This window comes from Dasypus novemcinctus, chromosome 18, assembly GCF_030445035.2.
Source record: "Dasypus novemcinctus isolate mDasNov1 chromosome 18, mDasNov1.1.hap2, whole genome shotgun sequence".
Taxonomy (NCBI): Eukaryota; Metazoa; Chordata; class Mammalia; order Cingulata; family Dasypodidae; genus Dasypus; species Dasypus novemcinctus.
In genome coordinates, this window is record NC_080690.1 from 2,373,576 (window position 1) to 2,391,602 (window position 18,027).

The 18,027-nt window shown below is 46.2% G+C and overlaps 1 protein-coding gene across 2 annotated transcripts in view; it reads left to right on the forward strand.

Annotated features, from left to right (window-relative positions):
• The window catches only part of KLHDC4 (kelch domain containing 4), a 75,409-nt gene that overhangs the window by 36,486 nt on the left and 20,896 nt on the right, over positions 1–18,027 (forward strand). For both annotated transcript variants that reach the window (XM_058279603.2, XM_058279604.2), the window contains exons 6-7: positions 11,852–11,944; positions 14,529–14,688. In XM_058279603.2, coding sequence (XP_058135586.1) covers positions 11,852–11,944; positions 14,529–14,688 — 253 coding nt within the window. The remainder of the gene's footprint in view (positions 1–11,851; positions 11,945–14,528; positions 14,689–18,027) is intronic.

Sequence of the window (18,027 nt, forward strand, 5' to 3'; positions counted from 1 at the left end):
GGGGAGCGGTCTTGGGGTGGCTGCCTGCCCCATGGGGATGTCGTTCTGCACACAACTCGAATTGCTAAGAGGCTCTGACTCCCACAGCTGCACATGGTTTTGTGCTGAATAAAGACTTCTGGTTGCAAGGGACATGCTAATATTTTGAGACTCCGTATTTAGGAGTGACAGTGGCTAGAGATTCAGACATAAACTGTTCCAGTTTTTGTTTTAGTGATTTTATTTCTCTAAAGGGGTATGTAGAATCTCTTATGGCGACGTTTTTCTTTTTAGTTAGAAAACACAGTGGTCCTTGGCTGCCGCCATGGAAAGCGAAGGGAGAGCTCCGTGCCTGACTCGGCCGGGAGGACCGAATGAGCCGGGTCGGGTTCCTGCCGAGTGGCTGGCCGGGCCCTTCCAGGAGTGGGGAGCAGGCCTCGGGGGACAACTCGAGCACGGTGGGCTCACTGGCTCTGTTTTCACAGGTCACCCCGGGAGACCGACCTCAGTAGCATTTGGTGGGTTCTCCTTTTTTGAGGCAAACACACCAGTTTAGTTGTTACATGAAAATCTTTCCCCATGATTGTTCTTGTGCAGTGTTAGTTGCAGGGATTTTCTCAAGTGGGGCGTTGGCTTCTTGCCTGTGATTTCTCTACTGTGCGACGTGTGCAGCGTGCGTCTGTCCCCTCAGCACCTGGCACGGAGAAGGTTGAGATGTTCTGCTGTCCACTTTATCTTTGATGTGACACCAGCTGGCTTGAGAGGGCTGCCTCCTGTGGAGAGCAGCAGACTGTTGAGAGTGGACATGTGGCTTGGTGCTGAGTGGTTAAGCCAGGTGGGTTTTCTGGGTGCCTCGAGCCTGGGCGGTGGGCGTCAGGCGTGCTGCGGATGTCCTCTTAGCCTTGTCCAGGTGGTGTCTTATCATGAGTTTGGATGAGAAAATTAAATTCACGGATGGTACCGAGTTAGGGGTGCCACAGGAAATTCTAGATGTTGAATTTATCAACCAAGTTTACTTTCTGGAACCCAGTCTAGCAAGGTGAAATTTAGGTGGGATAATTGCTCTTGTGGGTTGCATCTAAATATAGGATGAAGGAGGTTTAACTGGAACACTGCCCTTGCTAGGAGGAGAGGGGTTAGCAAGCCGGAGTCACAGTCGGCACCCCATTTGTGAGGCTGCTGCCACCAAGGCCACGCTCACGGGGGTGGGGGTGGGGGTGGGGTGTCCAGCTGGCTGGCTTGTCACGGGCGAGGACGACGGTCATTCGGAGGTCATCAGACGAGAGAGAACAGCATGACCCAGCCTTGGGGGGCGGTGAGAAGATGGGGGTGCGTTCTAGAGTGGAGTAAGAGGGCCTGGGCCGGTGAGTTTAGATGTCCTTCTGGAATGTGCTGAGGGGAGGCTGCCGCCTGCTGATGGGTTTTCACCTGGCCTTGGGGAAAGCTGCCCGGCGTGCTCGAAAACCAGCGAAGGGACACTCTGTATCCCGTGAACACAGTGACTGGATTGTGGGGTTGGTTGCCAGAGCCTGTGCACCCTGCAGGACGTGGGCCTGAAGCTCGGGGGCCAGGCAGGGATGCCCTCAGGGGCGCTGGTCTCTGTGTAGGGGTGCAGGCTTGCTTTGCGGTGCGGGAAGGCAAGGGACCGCATGGGCCCTGGTACAGGTATGTTTCTGGGAAGCGTCCCTGTCGGCCCCGGCATACAGCTCCCTGCTTGCTGGGCCCACCTGCCTGTAGCACGTGCCGCCACGTTCCAGAGCCTCCTAAGCTCAGAACCAGAGAAAGGAGAAGCGTGTTTGTTGGAGAATTTGGAAAATCCAGAAAAGAATAAAAACCTTAGTCCAAGCACTGTACCCCCAAAGTTTAGAATCATGTAGTGATTTACTCTGTAACTTGCCTGTTTCACGTACTGGTTTATGAGCATTTTCCTGTGCTGTGAGTTACTCTTATTGAGAGAACCCAGTTTTTTCATCTTTGTCAAATTGATAAAAGAAAATGATATCTCTGTTTTTATTTGCAATTCTTTAATAGTGAGGTTGTTTTATTTTATTTTCAGTTTGGTCTATATATGTATATATTTTTTAATATTACATTAAAAAAATATTAGGTCCCCATATACCCCCCACCCCCTTCACCCCACTCCTCGCCCCATAGCAACAATCTCTTGCATCATCATGTGACATTCATTGGATTTGGTGAATACATCTCAGAGCACCACTGCACCTCATGGTCAATGGTCCACATCATAGCCCATACTCTCCCACGTTCCATCCAGTGGGCCATGGGAGGACATACAATGTCAGGTAACTGTCCCTGCAGCATCACCCAGGACAACTCCAAGTTCCGAAAACGCCTCCACATCTCATCTCTTCCTCCCATTCCCCGCCCCCAGCAGCCACCATGGCCACTTTCTCCACACCAATGCCACATTTTCTTCGATTACTAATCACAGTAGTTCATGAATAGAATATCAGTAAATCCACTCTTATCCATGTTCTATTCCTCCATCCTGTGGACCTTGGAATGGTTGTGTCCACTCCACCTCTATGTCAAGAGGGGGCTTAGATTCCACATGGATGCTGGATGCAATCCTCCTGCTTTCAGTTGTAGGCACTCTTGGCTCCCTGGTGTGGTGGTTGACCTTCTTAAACTCCATGTTAGCTGAGTCAGGTAAGTTCAATAAACCAGAGTGTAGGAGCTGAAGTCTGTTGAGGTTCAGGGCCTGGCTATCATATGGTCAGTCCAGAGATTCAGGTCACCTGGGTATACATTAAACCCCAGCACCAGCTACAGTTCTGGTAAAAGTAACAGGAGAGGCTTGTGAACAAAGATCACACCTGAATCCAGCTCCATCACACAGAAACACAAACTTCAAAGAAGGGCCAACTGACATGGTGATCTATATTCTTAAGGTTTTAATTTTGCAAGTTTTTCTTTGTTTTTATATTGCTATGTATTTTAATGACAATTTTATTAAGGTATAATTACACTCAATAAGATTGTACACCTTTCAGATGCGCAGGTAGAGGAGTTTCAACACGTCTGCACCACGGTCACGGCCACACTCGAGGTGTGCAACACTCCACCAGCCCCAGGAGTGCCCTCCACTCCTCTGTGGGCACTGCCCTGCCTGGCCACAGGTGACCGTGCCGCTGCTGAAGTCTGCCTCTGCAGAGCCTCCCGTGCAGGCTGCGCAGCACTTGCTCCAGCCTACCGTTGCCGGGCAGCCAATGGTTTAGACTTAGGCGCGCACCAGTGGGCAGCGCCTTCTCACGGGGATGCGCCTGCTGTGTGGCTGCACCACAGGTGTTCACCCTTCACCCGTGGAAGGCTTTTCGTGGTGCTCAGTAGAGCTGGGAGCAGACACGGACACGGGTCTCTGCATGGAGCTGTGTTTTCACTTCTCCTGACTGTAGTATAAGAAACTGCTGCTGTGTGTGCACCTTTTTACATTCTCACCGCCTATGAGTGCGTGAGCACCAGCTCTGTGTGTCCTTGTCCACCCTTGGTGTCTTTTTATTGAGATACTGTAGTGGTATATGGTGTTTTGAGTTTCCCTGAAGACTAATGATGTTGAGCATCTTCTTTGTGTCTTTATTGGCCATTTTTATATCTTTGTAACATTTCTGTTCAAATCTTTTCCCCATATTTTTATTGGGCTGTTTATCTTATAAGGATAATTATCTCACATTAGCTTTATTCTTTAAATATTCTGGATACAAGTCCTATGTCCTATGTGTATGTTTGCAAATTTTTTCTCCAAGTCTTTGGCTTGCCTTTTACTTACTTTTTCCTTTTATTTTTTAGTGATGTGTTTTGAAGTTTTTACTTTGATGAAATCAAGTTTATTATGTCCTATATAACTTTAATCCAAGGTCATAAAGATTTGCCCATTTTCTTCCTAGAAGTATTTTAGTTTTGCTTTTATGCTTTGGTTTATGATCCATTTTGAGTTGGTTTTTGTGTGTGGTGTGAGGTTTCTGTAGAAATTTATAATGAGCCTTTATGGTATTTTCTGCATCATGTGAAGATTTTTTGCCAGTCTTTCTGAAGAGTAATCTGATAATATATTTAAGAGTCATAAAAGTATTATACCCTTTGACCTCATTATGACCTGAAGGCAGTACCATAAAAAGATGAAAGATTATAGATATTTATTGTGCTATTAATGATAAAATTTGACATAATCCCACTATTTAAGGGCAAGAGAATGGGTTAGCTTTACAAGAGGGGCTTGGGATCAAATAATATTGGTTCAAATCTCGGCTCCGCTGACTATTGGATTTTCAGACACTCTGTTCTGTGGAATCTCAGGACTTTGCAAAATGGGGACACAGTAGTAGCTCCGTCATCAGTGACGTGACTTATTTGGTCATATTTGATGTCTTACCATTGCACGTCAGATGTGGACTGTTTTATGTGGGGACTTGAGCTTGGTTATGGCTCGTTTTTCACACTCACCTAGCTCTCGATGCACTAGGATGAAAAGTAGGTGATGTCAAACCATGAGAACTTGTCACACAACCTTGGGAAACAAGTTCATAATTGGAGAGCAAGAGGGAAGCCGTTTCAGGCTGGTTTGTGCTTAGCTTGTTACTACCTGGCATGTACTGACATGAGTAAGATTTACTCTAGGGGGTAAGACTAATATTAGCCACCATGTGCTCTTTCCTCTCGATTTCCTTCTTGGTTTGTGTGCATTTAAAAATTTTTTACAGATGCAGTACAGGCACAGTGTAGAAAATTAGAAACTATACATAAAAAGCAACCCCACCACTGGCCACTGCCAACAGCCTAGTGCACTAGTTTTTTTTTTTTTTAAGATTTAAAAAATTTCTTTCTCCCCACCCCGTTGCTGTCTTGCATTCACTGTGTCTGTTTGTTGGGTGCTGGGCTTCTCTTTTTGGGAGGCACCCAGAACTGAACCCGGGACCTCTCCTGTGAGAGGGAGGTGCCTCATCGCCTGAGCCACCTCCGCTCCCTGCTCTGTTGTGTCTCTCGTTGTGTTTCCTCGCTGAGTCTCTTGGTTGCGTCATCTTGCTGCGTCAGCGCATCGCATCAGCCCATCATGTAAGCTTGCTGTCTTGCACATCTTCTCCAGGAGACACTGAGAACCAAACCCAGATCTCCCATGTGGTAGGCGGGAGCTCCATCGCCTGAGACACATCCGCTTCCCTTATTTCTTTTTGAAAACATTTTCGGTCACTAATTTTTGTTGTCCCATTACAGTCCTTTTTTTTCTCATTACATCCAAACCATATTCACCACAATCCATTGGTTTGTCTGATTTATACAGAACTCAAGTAGGACAATGCATTGCATCTGCTCATTTTATTCCTTGCATTTCTTTTAACTGAGCAGTGTTTTTAACAAGTGCTGGCTTGTCGGAAAGGCTGGGCCGGTTGTCCTCGAGTCCCCTCCTGAATGTGGGCTGCCCCTGGTGGTGCCCCTTGGCCTCCTCCTCAGCTCTGGCTAGCGCCGGTCATAGGTGACGTTGGGCACTTCACGACACATCACAGCAGAGAATACCTTGGCCCCTCCATGGTGCCAAGATCATGGGTTTCTTTTGCTTCCACCTTTCGGGGCCGTCCACAGCTCATTGCTGCCCTGGGCGAGCAGTGTCCAGAAAGGAGCAGGCGTACCCAGTGAAGAGGGTGCAAGAAGGCCTCACCATGGCGCGAGGTGGTCGTTTTGCTCTTCCAGAAGGAAGAGAGTAAACATAAGGACAAAATGAGTCTGGATCCAGAGCGTGATAGGAAGAAAGCTTTGTGGCTTCTGACCCCAGAAGCAAGGAGCTCTCCATTTCCAAGTTCTCAGGCACACACAGCTCTCAGCACCTTAGCTTTCCCTACACGGTTGGGGGGGAATTCTGCCCTTCAGTATGCCCCTCAGTTTAATTGCACACCTGGTTAATGTTACATGAAATGGTGGGGGTGGGGGAGAGGGAATAAAGTGACATCTGGAGCTGAGTCTGAAGGATTTCTTCATTATATCCTTCTGGAGAGTACGTGTGAGCTTAATTCTTTTATATACTTTGTCAGACTGAATATTAAACTGAGAAGGGTTAAGAATGCTGTCTGTCCGGCTAGAATTATTAGAAGATGAGAAAATGATTTGTATGTTAGGACTTTGGGGGATAACCTGGTATGTGAAGAGAGTGATTTATTTGTATGGCTCTAATTTGGGTCATTGGTTAGTAGTTAGTATGCCTTTGTAGCTATCTAAATTAGTGATAAGATTTGCATGATCTTTTTTACTGTAATGTTAAATAATTTGAACTTTCATGTTGGAAAACATGGAATTTTTAAATGTTGGTTTGAACCTACCTGTTTTAATTCAACCTGGCTTCTTTGGATTGAGGGAGGACCATAGTGTAATTTTGAAAATAGTGACTAGGTCGACTCTATCAGTATTTTTGGTAGCTGGTGGACCAGATTAAATGGTACCCAACTACTGCTTATAGAACAGAAACTGGTGCTTTAAAAACAGGCGGTTTAATTTACAACTTAATTTATTTTTTATTTAAAAATTAAAAATAGACAACCTAAAAGTCATTTAAACCATTTTAAGTGGACAGTTCTTTGACATTAAGAAATCTGAAAATCCTCTAACTTTCACCACTATTTCCAGGCAATTTCAACATCCTAAACCAAAACTCAGACTTGTTTAGCTATAACTCCCCATTCCAACACTATTCTGCTTTCTGTGTCATTGAATTTGCTTATTCTAATTATTTCCTATTAGAGAACTCATACAATGTTTGTCCTTTTGTATCTAGATAATGTCCTTCAACCTGATGTCTTCAGGGTTCGTCTGTGTTGTCACATTCCAAGCCTGTCGTGCTGTTCCCTTGTATGGCTAGACCACATTTGTTTATCCCTTCATCTGTTGATGGACACTCGATTGCTTCTATCTTTTGGTTATTGTGAATAATGCTGCGATGAACATTGATATCCAAATATCTGCTTGAGTCTGTCTTCAGTTCTTTTTGAAATATACCTAAGGGTGGAATTGCCAGTCATATGGTAATTTAACTTTCCAAGGAACCACCAAACTGCTGTCCACAGTGGCTGCATCATTTTATGGTCTCATCAGCAATGTATAGACGTTCTTATTTCTCCACAATCTTGCCAACCCTTGTTATTTTTTTTTGTTTGTTTTTTTTTTAAATTATTTATTATTTTTTTTTAATTACATTAAAAAAAAAATATGAGGTCCCATTCAACCCCACCGCCCCCGCCCCCCACTCCCCCCACAGGAACACTGTCTCCCATCATCATGACACATCCATTGCACCTGGTAAGTTCATCTCTGAGCATCCCCATAGTCAATGGTCCACATCATAGCCCAGACTCTCTCACGTTCCATCCAGTGGGCCCTGGGGGGATCTACAGTGTTCCGTAATTGTCCGTGAAGCACTATCCAGGACAACTCCACGTCCCGAAAACGCCTCCACATCTCATCTCTTCCTCCCTTTCCCCACACCCAGCAGCCCCCATGGCTACCGTTCCCACACCCATTCCACATTTTCTCTGTGGACATTGGATTGGTTGTGTCCATTGCACACCTATGTCAAGTGAGGGCTTAGATTCCACATGGGTACTGGATGCACTCCTCCCGCTTCTAGTTGTAGACACTCTAGGCTCCATGTTGTGGTGCTTGACCTTCTTCAACTCCATGTTAGCTGAGTGGGGTAAGTCCAATAAATCAAAGTGTAGGAGCTGAAGTCTGTTGAGGCTCTGGGCCTGGGTGTCATATTGTCAGTCCAGAGATTCAAATCCCCTACATATATCTTAAACCCAGCACCTACTACAATTCCAATAAAGTAGCATGCAAGTCTTGTGAAAAGAGATCCCCTCTGAGTCCAATTCCATCACGCAGAAACACCAGCTCCAAAGAAGGGCCATCTGTCATGGCAGTGAATCCCTTCTGCCATGACCATAGAACCCGTGGGTCTCTTTATCCCTCAAAAGAACCAATACCTGGAGTTGTATCTACCTTATCTGTCTCTTAGACTCTGTTCAGTTGTACATAGGGGTATTCTTCTGACAACCTCCAGACTCTTTTTTAGAGACTCACAGCCTTATAATCTCATTTCTCCTTTCCATTTCCCCCTTACATTAGGTCAAACCGCCTCCCGAAGTCATGTTATTATATGTAGACAGGTATATTCTGCTGTTCCGCATTGAATCTTTAATTCAAGGTCATTTTCTAGTTGCTTCTTCAGCTGGTATGTGGTAGTGATCCCTCGGTGCCAGGGAGGCTCATCCCCGGGTGTCGTGTCCCACGCTGGGGGAAATGCATCACATCTACACGCTGAGTTTGGCTGTGAGAGTGGCCACATTTGAGTAACATGAAGGCTGTCAGGAGGAAACCGCCAGGCACAGTGCTACTCTAGGCCTTGTTCTTATTGCAGGTGTATAGGCTCAAAAGTGTAGCCATTAGTATCAAGAGCCCACTGTTGGGCCCTCCTTCCTTCCTGGTTCTTGCCGTTGCACCTGGAGGATTGCCGCTGCTCTCCCAGGGCCCACAACAGTGACCCCCCGGCCAGGAGCCCAGTACCCCCCCAGCTGTTGTTTTTAATTGTTTCCACTATGAGTATATATAGACATTACCATATACCCTGGGCATATGCCCTGTATAACTCCCTGTCAACCATATATATCTTGTCAATAACATCCCATATCAGTATTCCTCCGCTGCCATTGTTGAACCACTCTGTGATCCAAAACTTCCCGTAAAATGAATCCCAACATAATGTCAGCTTCAGAAGAGTCTTAGATCACCGAAATTCATATATACAATATACAGTATTTCCCCAGATCCGCCATAAAACCTTTTCCCTTCCACAGCAATAATCTTTTAACTTATTCATATCATATTTCCTGAAACTGATGTACAGATTCCGAAACTATAGTTTTCAAACAAGGTGACATTTGTGCTTACTATGTGGTCCATACTTTAGGTTGTACAGTTTTCTAAATTTTTTAGTTATCCTATGTTTTGTCTTATGGTTTTCATTATTAGTCTGTCGTCCCCTATATGTTTTTGGTGTAATATTAGCTGTTTTATATTCATCCTCGTGTACTCTCACATAACTCCTCTTTTGCCCCCTTATTTACCTTTGTTCCATCCATTGCACATCCATTTTCCCCTCCCCTTAGGGCCCACAACGCCTGCCAATCTAATGCCCTGGGAGCCGTCCTTTCTCACGAGAGATACAGTTCTCTCTATTCGACGGCATTAGTCTTCCCCAGGATATGGGTCCACCCCACCCAATGGTAGAACCCACCTTGGCAAAATGAGCCTTCAGCTATTCCCTCCGGAGTCCGTCCCGCATCAGACCATACCCCCTGAGCGTCCTAACCAGGTAACCCTCCTACTTATACTTTGATACGTTTTACTCAACATTTAGTTCTCAACGAACTTTTGACACGCTCCCATGTTCGTATGTTGCCCCTCCCTCCCACCCCTTGTTATTTTAAGTATTAATAATATCCACCTAGTGGGTATGCAGTGGTATCTCATCATAGTTTTAATGTGCAGTACTCTATTGGCTAATGATGTTGAGCATGTTTTCATGTACCTGTTGGCCATTTGAATATGTTCTTTGGAGAAACATGTATTCAAATCCTTGGCCCATTTTTTAATTGAGTTGTCTTTTCATTGTTTTGGTAGAAGTTCTTTATATGTGCTGGATATTAAACCCTTATCAGATATATGGTTTCCAGATATTTTCTCCCATTTTGTAGTTTTTTCACTTTCTTAATAGTGTTCTTTGAGTTACAAAAACTTTTCAATTTTGATGAAGTCCATTTTATCTATTTTTTCTTTTGTTACTCATGCTTTGGTATAAAATCTAAAATCCTTTGCCTACTCCAAGGTCCTGAAGGTATTTTACTATATTTTCCTATGAGAGTATTACAGTATTAGCTCTTATATTTAGGTTGTCAGTCCATTTTGAATTAATTTTGTATATGGTCAGAGGTAGGGGTCCACATTCATTCTTTTGTGTGTGGATGTCCAGTTTTTCCAGTGCGTTTGTTGAAGGCTGTTCTTTCTCCACTGGATGGACTTGGCCCCCTTGTTGAGAAGCAGCTGCCCACAGATGTGTGGACTCACCTCTGGACACTCAGTTCTGGTCCATTGGTCTATATGCCTAGCCTATGTTAGTACCACACTGTTTTAGTTACTGTAGCTTTGAAGTAAGTTTTGAAATCGGGATGTGGGAGTCCTCCAACTCTCATCTCTTTCGAGATTGTTTCTGCTATTTGGGGCCCCTCGCTATTGCATTTTAATTTGAGAATCAGCTTTTCTATTTGTGTAAAAAAGGCTGCTGGAATTTTTTTTTTCTTTTTCTCCTCCTCCCCCCACTCTGCTGTTTTTTGCTGTCTGCGTTCATTTGCTGTGTGCTCTTCAGTATCTGTCTCTCTTTTTGTCTTGTCTTCTTGTTTTTCTCCTCTAGGATTCACCGGGATTCGATCCTGGAGACTCTTGATAGGGAGGGAGGTTCCCTGTCAGTTGGACCTCACTCAGTTCCTGGTTTCTGCTGTGCTTCGTCTTGACTCTCCCCTTGTCTCTCTTCTGTTGCGTCGTCATCTTGCTGCGTGACCCACTTGTGGGCACTGGCTCACCATGCGGGCACTTGGCTTGCCGCCGAGGCACACTTTCTTTTTCTTTTCCACCAGGAGGCCCCGGGGATTGAGCCTGCATCCTCCCATGTGGTGGTGGAAGCCCTGTCACCTGAGCCGCGTCCACGTCCTCTGCTGGAGTTTTGATAGAGATTACACTGACTTTGTAGCTCACTTTATGTAGTAGTGACATCTTGAAAAGATTAAGTTTTCCATTCCATGGATATGAGATGTGTTTCCATTTATTTAGGTGGTCTTTAATTTCTTTCAGCAATGTTTTGTAGTTTTCAGTGTACAAGTCTCTTTCTTGGTTAAATTTCTTCCTGGGTGTTTTCTTATTTTAGGTGCTATTGTAAATGGAATTGTTTTCTTGATTTCCTTTTCAGATTGTTCATTACCTGTGTATAGAAACCCAGCTGACTTCTGTGTGTTTATCTTCAACCCGGCAACTTTGCTGAATTTGTCAGTTCTAGAAGCTTTCTTTTGGATTCTTTGGAATTTTCTCTATATAGGATCATGCCGCCTGCAAATAAGGAAGATTTTATTTCTTCGTTTCTAATTGGAGGTCTTTGGTTTCTTTTAACTTCCAGGACAGTGCTGGTAATAGTGGTGGCAGGGGGCCTCCTTGTCTTGCTCCTGGCCATAGAGAGGTGGGGGCGGCGGTGCTGCCGCGGTGCATTGAGACACCGGGGCTTCCAGCAGATGGCCACTTTGATACTTGCACAGAATGCAGAGTCCAGGAGGCAGATTGTCTCTTTGTTGCTTACATAGCACAAAGAGGCCAAAGAGCAAGGGAAGAAATCCCTGGGTGGCCAAAACTACCCCGGGCCAGAGTCGATGGGTGACAGCTCTGCACCTCACGCTGGAGCAGAGAAGCTAGCCTTTACTGCTCGAGTGTGGTGTTTATCTCCTGGGGCAAGGGACTCTGCACCTGCGAACCCCCGCCAGCACCAGGGGCAGGTGGCTGGGCCTTTTCCTTCACCCTGACGTGTCCCCCAGCAGAGATGGTGCCACCCGACAGGAGGTAGTGGGCGGGGTGGAGGGCAGCCGTCGAGCAGCGCCAGCAGGTGAGGTCTGGGCAGTGGCCGCTTCCCGGGCGGCTGACAGGCTTTTGGTCTTCATCATCGAGTGTGACATCGCAGTGGCTTCTCATAAATGCCCTTTGTCATGTTGCCTTTTTTTTTAAACCTAGATATTAAGTGCGTTCACAGCTTTTTCCCCCAATCCTATTTTCACTTTAGATCAACAGGGGGCCCTTCCAGTCGGAGTGGACATCGGATGGTTGCCTGGAAGAGACAGTTAATTGTCTTTGGTGGTTTCCATGAGAGTACAAGGTTGGTACCAAGGATAGAGGCCTCTTTCTTTCCTGGAGCAGAGAGGAGCAGGCTTTTCATGGGAAGAACCGTTCTGAGTACACAAGGACAGCCTGCCCACCCCCAGGCCAGGGCCCAGGGCAGACACCCGCGTCACTGCAGGAGAGCCTCCTTGGCTTACTGCTCCACGTCACCACCTTGAAATTCTTAGGAATTGTCCAGCAGGGGCCCCATGCCTCACTGTGCCCAGGGCCCCGCAGCTGTAACCTACCATCTCTTAAACAGGGCTGTCAACCTTTAGCCAGTCCAGGATCCCGGAGGGCTCGTTAAAGCCCTGCCTGTCCCATGCCCTGGGCTTGCTGACTGGTGAGCTGGGCGTGGGGCCTGGGAACTGGCACGTCTAGCAGGTTCCCGGGCGCTGCCGCTGCTCTGAGCACGCTGGTCTGCAGTAGTTAGACGTCCCTCTGCGCAGAGAGCAGCGAGCCTGTGTGCCGCCCTGGTGCTCAGGAGGCGGCTCGGCTTCTCTCTGGTGTCGTGTTTGTAAACTCTTTCAAGCTGTGCGCATTCCCCGGGCAAGTAGCAGCTTCTCGCCTTGTTCTGAGGCTGATGTCTGTGTAAGACCCTCTTCGGCATCCTCAGTTCAGTCCAAGGAAGCCAGACCTAGGCGGGCAGGCTGTCGCTGTCACCCTACGGTGACGGTGTAAGTAAGTCTTCGAGGCTCTTGAGCGTGCTGAAGTCCGGCTGTCAAGTGCCCTCGTCTGGCCTCCTCCCCTGGGGCCTCCTCAGAACTCGGATCTCTTCTTCTGCTCCTAGTCCTTTAAAAAAGCACTTTGTCATTGTTTACTCAGTGTGGTGGCAGCACACACATGTTTGTCCTATTCTGAACTCATTTGCACAGATGTTCTTTTGGTAATTACTGGCTCATGAAAATACCCGTCACACATTTATGTAAAGAAGGCAGTGGTGCTTCGGGGGTCCCTGCAAATGCTGCGTGGCCTTCACCTGTTCCCCATCTCAGGACAAGGCAGGGTGGGGTAGATGGGGCCCAATTTAGATTTCATGATACAGAACATTTTTGTCAGTTTGGGAAAGGAGATGTAAATTCTTCAGGCCCCCTCCCCTCCCCCTCCCTCTCCTCTCTCTTCTTTTCTAACAAAGGTAATTATTTTCAAAATGGAGATGTGGGGCTTAATGAACTTTTCCCTTCCTTAATCCAGCCTGCAGTGTGTGGGGCTGTGAGGGAGGCCGACACAGTGCCTCCCATCATTGAACTTAAAGTTCATACGTGGAGTCAAGTGTAGAGTAATCCTAAATTGCAGCTTCTTCAAAGGCAGAACCTGTTTTCAGAGCTCTTGGTATTGGTTATCATTTTTCAAAAATATTTATTTAGTATTTCAAGTACACAGAAAAAATTAAAATACTAAAACATTTATTAATAAGTTTGACTTTTCAATACCAGCTTTCCTTGAAGCAGCTACTATTTATCTTGTAAAATAGGATTTCTTTACTGAGTTTCTGAAACCCTGAGACAGCAGTGGACTGTTGTGAAGTCCTATAGAGACAGCTAGCCCCCGAGCTCTCCGTTTTCCCGTTAGGAGCCGTCCTCCCCCCGAGGCGTGGCCGTCGGGAGTTCCCTTTGCCGCTTGCCGTCGGCCGTTCCTTCAAGCCGGATGACGCGGAGCACGCCAAGCGAACACCTGCCGTTCCCTGCAGTGCTGGGTGGTGTCGCAAAGGACAGCTCTGTGCCAGTCCTGTGCTAGCAATGACGATTTCACACCTGCAGTTTAGAGTAACTAACTTGCAGTATGAAAAAAAATGACTTCAGACTTCTGATGAAGTTCCTCACTGCCTCCATGTTTCTTATAAAATCTGTTTTGGCTCCTTTTGAACAGCCGGTGGCCCTTGCTCTTCAGTGGCCGTTATTGCTCTGACCCCAGCCCCTTGGCGTATGCCTTAGTCCTCGTGAAACCTACCTGTCAGGACATGGCCTTCCAGTGAGCCGCGGTTTCTCCATGGGATGTGGGCAAAACCGCCACTCTGCCCCTTACTCTGCTGCCACTTAAGTACCCAGGGCCCTGGGGGACGCCTCAGGCCAGGCCCCTTGGCCATGGCTTGCATTCGTTGGCCCGAGCTTTGTGTCATGTGTCCTCCAGCTCCGTAGACATCTGCTCTGCCACGGGCTTTCTAGTTCCTTGTAGCTCATCTCTCCTTTCTTTCCTCTCCAACTCAGCCTAGGGTCTCATAACATGTCTTGCCAAGCTGTAAATATCTCGATTTTCATTGTTCAGTTATATCTGTAATTCACAGCTAGTCTTAAAGTTAGATGCTTAGTAGTCTAAGAGGTAGTTATTTGCAAGCTCCTTACTTGTGACCTATGTAAGGAATTAGGGTATTACTTTCAGATAAGGTTCCAGATCCAGGTTAACGGCTGTGCTTTGTTGAGCTAGCATTATTTCTAACTTTCAAATGCAAGCACAAATGCTCGCAGTCCTTTAATATGAATTACAATAACTTAGTGAAAAGGGTAGAAAATTGACCTTCAAATAGTCATGTTTTTAAGGTCCACCTTTTTGGATCACTCCCTTTTCCTGTGGTTTCTGCCCAGAGACTACGTCTATTACAACGACGTGCATGCCTTCAGCCTGGACACACTCACCTGGATGAAACTGTCTCCGGCAGGAACAGGGCCCAGCCCACGGTCAGGCTGCCAGGTGTCGGTCACCCCACAGGGCAGCATCATCGTCTACGGAGGCTACTCGAAGCAGGTGAGGGGTTGGGGTCAGGGATGGTGAAATGGGTGGAAACTGCCAGATACGACCACGTTTGTTTAGTGTAAGCAATTCTTGTTACTAAATTCTGGGGCCGTGTTAGAACTGGGCAGAGAGTGTTAGGCAGCTCCTGTAGGAACGTCCTAAGACTTTGAGGCCGGAGTATGTTCTAATCTGTATCCACTCAGACATGGCAGAAGGACTGAGGCCTCCTTCAGCCACACACACTAGCTGCCCCTGGGCATCCTTGTCTGACCATGCGGCAATGTGCTGCTCCAGCTGCTGATAGGCCCCTGGCTTCTGAACCTGCCAGCACTGCTGATAGCAGCCGTCTCGTGTGCGACTGCTGTGCCCGCACAGGCTGGTGGAGCGCCCGGGGCGTGCCAGTGCATACTCGTCGGCACCGTGTCTGCTGGTGCCTGTGCATGCTCGTGGAGCACCCGAGGCATGCCAGCCCACACTCGTCAGCGCTGCCTGAGAGTTCCCGTTGACACCTCCTTGTTGGCACTGGATTTTACTGACTCTGAAGCTTTGGTGACTCTGGGCAGTGTGAAATGGCATCTCATTGTGGGGTCTTCCTATCCTTTTATTTTGGAATTTTTCAAGCACACAGCTGACCTGAAAGAATTTGACAGGGAACACTTATCCTCACCACGTGGGCTCTGGTGTTCATTTTTAGTTGATTGTTTCATGGTGTCCCGTGCACGGGCTTTTTATTGCCCCCCTGCTGCCACACTAGTCCAGGGGTTGCCCCTTGGGAAGCGTTTCTGCCATTAACACTTTACTATACTTGTTTTATCCTGTATCTCTTCCTTTATCTATACCACTATTTGCCTATCAGTTGTCTTTTTTGGTGTACTTCAAAGAGAATTGCAGACATCTGTATACTTCCCCTGAAAAATACTAAAATACACATATCATTGGAGTTCAAGGTTGATTTTTTTTTTTTAAAGTACGGGAGCAGGGATTGAACCCAGGACCTCATGTGTGTAAAGCCAACACTCAACCACTGAGCCACACCATCTCTCCTGAGTTGGTTTTGTTTGTTCCCTTGTTTGTTTTTGGTTGTTTTTAGGAGGCACTGGGGACTGAACCCGGAACTTGTGGGAAGCAGGCGCTCAACCACTTGAGTCACATCCACTCCCAAGTGTGAATTTTTTAAATGTAAAGTTTATGTACAGTGATGCACATCTTTTATGTCTCTACCTGCTGGTTTTGACCGTGCACACACAGGTGTAATCAACGCCCCATTCTCACTCCTCCTCCCAGCTATGCCTCAGCCCCACCCCCTCGAGAGGCAGAAGCTGTTCTGGCTTTTTTCCATCATGTATTGGGTTTGTTCATAACTTTTCCTATTGATTTTCTGTTTTCTAGTTTGTTGATTTTATTATTTCCATCCTTCCCCTTTATTCTTTTTTTTTCCTTAAGTTGAACCAATCTTAGATCTTTTTGAATATAGGTATTTCTCTTTAAAAACTCCTTTGGTTGCATGTTACAGATTTTATCTTCAATTCGAATTCCTAATTTCCCTTGTGGTTTCTTTGAACTGTGCCTTTTTTATGAGTGTTTAATTTTCAAACGTTTGAGATGTTCTTGGCTGTCTTATTGCTAGTGACTTCTGATTTAAGTCCACTGTGTCTAGGGAGCCTGCTCTGGGTGAGTCTAGTCCTTTTCAGTTTACCGAGTTTTGTTTGATGACTCAGCTGTGTTGGTGAAAACCCCATGGCCCTGAGAGCAGCACGTGTGATGTGTGCCGCAGCTCTGGGTGCCATGTCTGGGGTGCCCACTCTGGTACCATAGTCAAAGCACCCATCTGCGTTCTTGCTGCAGTTTCCCCAGCTGTTTCAGTGCAGGTTGTAAGAGGGGTGCTCAGATCTGCATGCATGGTTTTGGAATTGTCTGTTTCTCCCTGAAATTCTTGAGTCTCTGCTTCATGTTTTTTGAATCTCAGTTTCTAGGAGTGGATCTGCCTCCTGGGGATTTGCCCTTCTGTGCTCTTCCCTTGGAAATGTTCCTGGCCTTGGCGTCAGTTTCTCTGCTGTGAGCACGGCCGCTCCAGCCACCTCAGGGCTGTCTCCTTTTTTGGCCTGGGTTAGCATTTTTGCCCATCTGCTTTCACGCTCTTTATGTCTACGTAGATTTCTTGGAGAAAGCTCATCATTGGGCCTGCTTTTCTGTCCGGCCTGACATCTGGAGAGGGAAGTCAGAACACTCACTCGCAGGGATGGACTTGGGCTGTGATCTCCTGTTTTGTTCTGTGCTTGTTGTTTCCCCTCTTCTCTGTTCTTGTGCTCTTCCTGCCTTTCTTCTTTTGGACTATTTGAATGTTTTTTCAAGTTCTTTTTCGATTTTCTTTTTGCATTATTTTTTTAATGTATTTTTTTATTGAAGTATATCATTCATACTTGAACATGCATAAATGATAAGTGTATGATAAATATTGTGAATTTACAAAATAAACATGTATAACATACAGGGGGCTCATATATCACCCCTCCACCAACACTTCACATTGTTATGAAACATTTGTTACAAACTATGCAAGAACATCATCAAAATATTACTAGTAACTATAGTCCCTATCTTATATTTGGTTTATTTTCTCCCAACCCACCCTATTTTTAAAAAATATGTTTTTATTACAGAACTTACAAAACAGTCATGCATATGTGTAGAATGTGAACTGTACACCAACACCTCACACCATGGTGGAATAGTTGTTACAGATTATGAGATAATATCATCAGACTATTACCACTCCATAGTGTACATTTGGCACACTTTTTTCATACACCCCCATTTTCAGCACAGTACATCTTTGGCATAGATGCATGAATATTACAGGATTGTTGTTAAACATAGTTCATAGGTCTCTGCAGCTGTATTTTTCCCATGCTTCTCCACACTCCCATGACCCTGCAATAGTGATGTACATCTGCTCTAGCTCACAGAAGGACACTCTTGCATTTTACCCCTGACCACTATTCTTATCCACCTCCGGGTTCACTGTGTTATTCAGTCCCTAGCACATTCCTTACGTGTGGGGCTCCCCTATGTGAGGGACACCCCTGTGTAGCATGGCACTCCTTGCGCACATCAGCACTGCGTGTGGGCCAGCTCACCACACGGGTCAGGAGGCCCTGGGTTTGAACCCTGGACCTCCCATATGGTAGGCAGATGCTCTATCAGTTGAGCCAAATTCACTTCCCTCTTTGATTCATTTTTAGTTAATTTTTGTGTAAGGTGTGAGATAGGGGTCTTCTTTCTTTCTTTTGGCTATGGATATCCAGTTCTCTCAGCACCATTTATTGAATAAACTTATGTCTCAGCTGGGTG